Raw genomic sequence first — 7,683 nt, forward strand, 5'->3', positions numbered from 1 at the left:
TCTAAAGAGAATCATCAATATTTATGTGTTATTTTGCTCAGAAATAAAACATAGATGTGTTATTGTGAGTTTTTCAGACATTTTTGTTTCCTTTTGAATTATTACAATAACCAAGGGACAAAAAATGACCCTGTCCGTACAAGGAAAGTAGGTAAAGTTCTCAAGGGCGAACACCACTAAAGTTTCCTAGTCCGCTAATTGGCAGTTAAATGAAAGACCCTGTCAAAACATAACCATATTGTATGAGGAAATATTAATGTTTAATCATTTTTTATCTATGATGATATCGTATTCTCTATTTTTGAATAATTACAACTCACTACCCAATTTTCCTATACATGTAAGATTTCCATGTTAACAAACCATCCGTGTATGCCACGTCATCAACTTGCCATCTTGCTACCTATTTTCCCAATGCATGTGTCCCTTCCACATCAACAAAACCATGCAATCTTTACTGCTATCTCACTATAATTAATCCTCATAGATATTCACCTCATCAACCTATTTAACCACATCATCACTCTACCTATTTATAACAGTATTCTCATGGAAACGCGCGGGTTATCTTCTAGTATATCTAAATATGTGATCCCTACTAATATTTTCTCCCAACATGCAAACATGTCCACTTAAAAGGTACCGGTGGCTGCATGGGAAAATGCTTTCGTTTTTTATACTAGTTGTATAATATATATTTGGAATTCAATTTCTAAAAAAATGGAATGATTAAATAATAAATAATATATAACTTTAGTTTCAGTACTCATAATATTAATCAAAATATTCATGTTCCATACAACTAGATTTATTGAAATACTTTACATCCCCAGACCAGCAATATGTGGGGTGTCATTTAGTTTTCAAGAAAGTATGATAATAATTAGCCAAAACATAATTTATAGTTGAGGTCCGAACTCAATTAGCTTTTCTTTGCCATCATATATATAGTTCTCCATTGTTCTGCCAGGTTCTATACCTAGTATGCTAGCTTAATTTTCCTCTGGGACCGTAGTACGTCAATAATACGCACATGTAAATGGGCCGGGGAGGCTTTATTTTCTTCAGAAAAGAATGAGCTACGTAAAACAATTTTTTTTGAATGTTGGCAAAGCTTGCCAAATTCATTGATCAGAAGGGATTAACAGAGTACAGAGACAACCCAAGTGGGTTAAAGCTACGTAAAACATTGATCTAGAGCAGTACAAGATATGCAGGCTTGCTGCAGGCAGTCGACTATAAGAAAGAAACTGCTGAGAGCTAACAAACAAAGGGTTATCATGGACCATGTCATGTATGACGCTTAAAACTGTATGTTCGCATTGGCTGCGTCATATGTCTGACAAGTAAACAGGTCTCCACTATGTGAATATACAGTTAATCTAGTACGAATCATTTCTATGAAACCATCATTTGAACAGCATATATTCTACTGAAAAATCATCATTACCAAATAGACCAACATTATAGCTTGGACTAATGCTACAAGCTAATAGACCATTATTAGCATCACCACCAACAAAATATTAAGATTAATTTATTTGATCAATATTAATCGACTAAAGCGATAGTAGATAGTTTCTACTGTCTACCCGAATTTTTTTATCTTGAAAATTAGCTGATGTATAAATCTGGAAAAGGTAGCCAAACTAAAGGCTAAAAAAAGAGCTAAAGCTTATGGGTAACAGGCAAGAGGAAAAGAGCAAACTTTAAGCACCTCTTTTGTTACTTTGATCATTGCATCTGTAATCAGCGGCGGGCCAAGATTAAAGAAACTGTACTAGGACAAAGGCATAGTTCAGCAGATATAGGCCATTAATTAGGTTTGTGCAATCATGCTATCTTTGCCTCTTCTCTCTAACTTTCTCATGTTAACCCATGCAAATTGGACATGGACATGGATACGTATACAGTTCCATGTCTCGTGATTCTTAACTAGCTGAAAGCACACTGCATTTGCCATCGGGGCAAAGCTAACATCATGAGCTTCACACACATCCTTGAAAGGGTTCTCTCTCGGCTTAGGGGAGGGTGCTCAAAGAGATAAAGCCTAGCATTGTCTTTATGCAAAAGATGAGAGAGCATTAAAGCAAAACTAGCTATGAGATTCTCATGGATTGGGATCCACCAGGAGGCTGCATGCATGCACGGAAGAGATGGAGCATATACACAGCTTATATCTAGCTAGCTATTCCCTTTTGTTTTCTCCTTTAAGGCCACTTTGGATTGAATAATTTTTGGACGATATCAATCCGAAGGATTGTTTTCCTATGGAAGCCATTTCGATACCAAATTCATATGGAATTTGTTCCTATGACCCCCGTTCCATAGGAATCTCAACATGAGCTCAAACCTCATTTTAATGTTTCGTTGAAAAGTCCAATGCTCTTTAGGGCCTCTTTGCATTGCAGGAAGAAAAATGGAGGAATAGGAGAAATGTAGGATTAATTGTGGTGTCACGTATACCATGGAATCCTACAGGATTTAGAAACACACAAATTCTGCAATATCTAACTTTGGATAGTGCACATGAAGCAAACACGATAACTCTAGGGGATTGATAGAGAGGGTATAGAAAGATAAATTTGAAGTGCATTGGACTTCTGAAGAAAAATTAGAATGAAGATTCAGCTAATGCTGAGATTCGTATGGAATGGTGCATAGGAAAGGATTCCATGGGAGTTGGTAGCTCGAATCCCATGATACAAAGGGCTTTCATAGGTAAAACCCATAGGATCAAATCCTCCAAAATTCCTACAAAGAGCACCCCTCCAACTCTATCTCTCTCTACCCTCTCTTATCAACTCTAAAATTCCCGCGTCAACCAAAGACACATATTGCAGAACTTCTGTGTTTTCAAATCATGCAGGATTTCATGGTATGTGACATCTCAATCCTATGTTTTTCATATTACTAGTTTTCAAATTTTTGTAATCCAAAGAGGAAATATGTCTGCATTTTCACAATGCATATGCACTTTTTGTAGAAAAATATAAGACTACATGATAGTTACTTCAGTCTTGCAATAATATAGGAAAAGTTCAAAAGCTCACACAGGATACCAAAAACATAGGTATAATAGAGAAAATGCATGATTGGAGTTTTATGGTATGTTGAATTCTACATGTAATAAAAATGCATGAATTCTTGTGTAGAAGCATTTCAGTGCTCTATAAAACACAGGAATTCTGAGATTATGTGTTTCAGATTTTCTTTTTTCTTTTTGCATTTATTTTTATTTTATTGTTCATTGTGTGGGTGCACCGAACTTGGGTGTAACCACTACTTTCCCTTAGAGAAGGGAAACAGAAGACGCATGATGTATTGGAACTTTCAAAGACTTTTTTCCATGAGGTTGGACCTCGAATGTTTGGTTTCCTCCAAAACATGTAGGAAAAATTCATATCTACTGAAATTCCTCTGGTACGACCCTATGATCCAAGAGGAAGGAAATGTTTTTCCCCTCAGAGTGCAAAAATACCTTTGATACAAATGTCATTCTAGGATCATACAAGACATCCACTGCAGAACTATATACATTTACTAGGTGAACTTATATAAATTATTCTTTTTTCTGCGGGTTTCTGTAAATTATTCTTAGGAGGATGTAGACAAGCAATAGTCCTAGGTTCCTAGCTACAGGCCAAGTATGCCAAAAACAACGGATCTCAAGTTCTCAAACAGAATTGTACTACATACTCCTTTTTTTGCAAAAAGAATTTGTACTACCTACAACAATTGTTTCATTTTGATTGTTAGTTTTCAAAAGAAATCACAGTTTTTTTTTCTCGTGCGTGCTAGATTATGAAGTCCTTTGAAAGAAGGAAGAAGAAAGAATTATGTCCATTGCTTATATTACTACATAAAGATTTCCTTAGATACTTTTGATTCTTCCTTTTCTTGACTACTTTTATCTACACAAGACAACATCAAGTGAATGCATGATAATCGAGGATGACCAGGCATGCGTGCTTTTCATCATACATCTTTGATACAAAATCGATATCTCCAGCAATACCAGAGTTGTATCAAATTTTATATTGTTGAATAAACTTGAAGTGAAATATAAATCTTGGTACATGCACGGACGGGGCGAATACTAGTTTTGCATCCATTTTCTATTGAGGAAATTTTAACAATAAATAATTTAACATGCATAATTTCGTCCAAAAAGATGGTCCGCATGGAAATTAGAAATATCAGGAAGCTGGAAATATCCCATGTTAATAGATAACATGGGCCTTAAACTAGAAATGGGAAACACAAAGTACGCATATCAGTTTATCGATAACTTAATTAGCTTTTGTGTGCTTCAATTATAGAACGATAGTAAATCACTTCTTGTATCTAAGGGGAAAAAAACTTATAGATAACTAGACTTTCAACTTCCAATCATTTCAAATTAATTAAAGCATGATCACAAACATGCAAGACTCCAATATACCACAACTAGTGCTAAAAACAATAAAATGAGTTATAAACATCAGATGAACACAAAAGATGTCAAGACTTAATTAGTACTCCTTCATCCCAAAATAAGTGCCGCTAATTTAGAACAACTTTGTACTAAATTTGTGTGCTAAATCAACGACACTGATTTTGGGACGGAGTGAGTAGCAGTAATAAGCCAGTAAGTCTGTGGCCATTGCATTCATGCATGCATGATAACTTCTTTGAAATTTTGAATTAATATTTGATAATCTGTATCACCATATACCAAATCAAAGTCTACACATACAATGAAGCTAGCTAGGGTAGGCTATATACCCAAACAATTAGAAATTCACTCACCTCTCTCATAAGTCATAACCATACATGCACCGATCGATCCCTTGATTAATCCAGCTGCAAATGTATAATCCATCTTTCTTTCAAAATTAAAACGCACCCTTCACTGTTCGCACTATCAACTATATACGCCTGCCTGCAAGCTTCAGGTATACAGATAGTACGTACTGCCAGTAATAGCTTGCGCTCCCACACCTCAGCTCACATGCATATATACTTACCCAGTAGGCCGTAGCCCTAGAGATGGACCGGCTCGATCGGTTAATTGGCCTTCCAATGGCGACGGTCGCTGCCGGCGCCGTTGGTGGTGGTGGCGGCGGCGGTGTTAACGGTGTGGTCAACCTCGGAGGAAGGGTCGCGGTCGTCGTCGTCGAGGTCGAAGCAGTCGATGCCGCAGGGCGCGTGGCCGCGGCCGAAGGCGCGGATGTGGTCCTTGAGGGAGCGCTTGTGCTTGAAGTCAGACCCGCATGCGCAGTACCAGAGCTTGCCGCAGTTCTTCTCGTGGGTGCGCCAGTCGCCGCGCACGGCGAAGGCCTTGCCGCACTTGCGGCACATGAAGGGCTTGATGCCGTGCTTGCGCTTGTAGTGGGTCTGCAGGGTGCGGAAGTCCTTGAGCGGGCGGGCGCGCGGGTGGTCGACGTTGTTCCGGCAGCCCGCCGCGCAGCAGTAGCAAGGCAGGCGGAGCATCGCCGTCGGCTGCGTCCCCCGCAGCGACTCCGGGCCCTTCCGGTACTGCGACCCGTGGCCCCACATGTGCATCTGCAAGCGCAAGCGTCCATGGCAACTGATGGATCAGACATGAGACAGACAGACAGAGTTGTAATGGCTTACACATGCATGCATGGACAAATTGGACACGGAGTGGTGCTTGCTGGTGCGGACCGCAGAGTGTTCGTTGCGTGTGCACAGCGGCTCGATCGGAGCTATCGAGCGGCATTGCCGCTGCACGCACTGTGGCTAGTCAGGAGGGAGAGAGCTACGAAGGTGCAAGACGAAGTGATGGCTCTCCGTCTTCACGTGCTTGAGGCAACGGGGGATGGGGGGGATAATTTAAGGTGCAAAGGGACCATCTCTCTCTTCTCTCTCTCTCTAGCTACCAGTATCTAGCTGCATAGATGCATCAATTAGGGGGAGAGAGAGCAAAAGGGATGTTGAGCAATGGACTGTGTGAGACTGAAAGGCACTGCTCGTGGTGGGGTTTCTTGCAGAGAGAGTGCAGAGAAGGGGAGAGAGGAGGAGGAGCCTGTGGCCGGCGTTGGCTTGAGACGCACACCGATCTGTGTAACCTTGAAGGAACTGATCAGGGAAAGATAAAGATGCCTTTCTGCTAGATCTTTCTTCCCAGATCTCTCCCCTTTTCTCTCTCTGCGCTGCGCGTCCAGCCCGCTGCAAATTGAAAAGGCAAAACAAGCGCAAACTCCAAGATCGGTCAGTCCTAGTACTGGCCAGTAGCCAGCATAGGAGCTCAGAGTTCTCCATGGAGTGCTGCTATGCACACGATGATGTTCAGACGATGTGTGAACGACAGCCTATATCAGTCCGTCTACGCATATTAGTAAAGTGAAGTCGACGGCTGGATCGGGCATCGTCCTGCTGTCGTGCAAGGCTGTGTCGTTCGCACATCAGTTCCGTTCTCCATGTCAATGGCCGTCCCAGAGCCATTACTGCATGCCCCTCCCTCTTCCCTCTTCCCACTACCCTCCCGGTTCAGTCAAATCAACGAGATACGGCAGACAGAGTGCATGGCCTCTCTCTACTTCCCTCCCGGTTCAGTCAAATCAATAAGATACGTCAGCGAGAGAGAGAGAGAGAGGTTGGATAAGAAGCAGCGGCACTTCGTCCTAGATCCACCGCCACTGCACCTTGCACAGGACAAAGGAAGCCAGAGATGCATGCACTGCTCCAATTCACGCACAGGAAAGAGAAAAGGAAGTTCACAACATAAACATCCAAAACAAAATCAACTAAAATCCCCCTATCAAGACCAGACAGGATCAGAACCAAAAATTGAAATCCGATGCATGCACAAGGCAATTCGAAGATGGATCACCTCACCTGCATGTTGTTGTATCTGTTGAAGGTCTTGTAGCAGACGGGGCAGGAGAACTGCGTGGGACCAATGAGGATCTGGGACGGGGTGGGGATCCAGTACTGCCCCTTTGTGAGCCTACCTATCCCCAGGGACGCGCACCCCACCCCCAGCGCCATCGTGCTGCCATCCTCCTCCTCCCCTTCCCCTTCCTCCTGCCCTTCTTCCTGCAGCTGCTGGCTTCTCTCCTCAGCAGCTACTCCTCCAGCCGCTGCCTCTTCTTGGTGGTGGTTGCCGCTGCCGGCTGCTGCATCGGAGGGGCTGGGGCTGGGCAGGCCGATGTGCAGGGCCACGGTGACCTCCCCGGCTGCCTGATCGGCGGCTTCTGCCTGGCTGCTGCAGGAGGCGGTGGTCATGACCTTGTGATCTTCTTGATCGTGGTGTTGATGGGGGTGGTAGGTTGAGGAGGAAGGCGCGAGGCTGAGGAGGGGGAGGGCTTCCCTGATCGGAGGGGAGGAGGGAGGTGGGTGGTGGAGGTAGGAGGTGTAGCTGGGGAAGGGGGAAGAGGAAGAAGCCGCTGCGTTGGAGTAGCGGAGGCTGTAGCCCCTCAAGAAATTGGTGTAGGGATCCCCCATGGATGGATCGACTGGTGGTACGGTGGAGCTGGAGATAGGAGAGACAGGGTGTGGATGGGAAATGGCAGCTAATATAAATAGAGAGAGAGAGAGGCTTCGGTATGGATCACCAAGAGAAGAAGAAGAGTGGGAGAGATGAGAGAGAAGGAGATAAAGGTGTCGTGTGTGCGTGTAGTAGCCCTAAAGGTGTAAATGAGGCTGTAGAGGACGAAAGGGAAGTTCACTAGAGAG

The 7,683-nt window shown here is 43.1% G+C and overlaps 1 protein-coding gene across 1 annotated transcript; it reads right to left on the reverse strand.

Moving 5' to 3' along the window:
- Nucleotides 1–4,816: 4,816 nt before the first annotated feature.
- On the reverse strand, nucleotides 4,817–7,631 carry LOC119334549 (zinc finger protein WIP2-like). The gene is made up of 2 exons (XM_037607095.1): nucleotides 6,844–7,631; nucleotides 4,817–5,547 (listed from the first exon to the last, which is right to left on the reverse strand). The coding sequence occupies exons 1-2, from the start codon at nucleotides 7,450–7,452 to the stop codon at nucleotides 5,050–5,052; spliced, it is 1,107 nt and encodes a 368-aa protein (XP_037462992.1). The 5' UTR covers nucleotides 7,453–7,631; the 3' UTR covers nucleotides 4,817–5,049.
- Between the last annotated feature and the right edge of the window lie 52 nt (nucleotides 7,632–7,683).

This window comes from Triticum dicoccoides, chromosome 7A (assembly GCF_002162155.2).
Source record: "Triticum dicoccoides isolate Atlit2015 ecotype Zavitan chromosome 7A, WEW_v2.0, whole genome shotgun sequence".
In the NCBI taxonomy this organism is placed as follows: domain Eukaryota; kingdom Viridiplantae; phylum Streptophyta; class Magnoliopsida; order Poales; family Poaceae; genus Triticum; species Triticum dicoccoides.

Excerpts from the sequence above, each read along its gene's own strand:
- LOC119334549 (XM_037607095.1), bottom strand. The coding sequence starts at position 7,452 with ATGGGGGATCCCTACACCAATTTCTTGAGGGGCTACAGCCTCCGCTAC. Across the intron at positions 5,548-6,843 it reads ACAGATACAACAACATGCAG|ATGCACATGTGGGGCCACGG; the intron begins GTGAGGTGATCC and ends TTGCGCTTGCAG.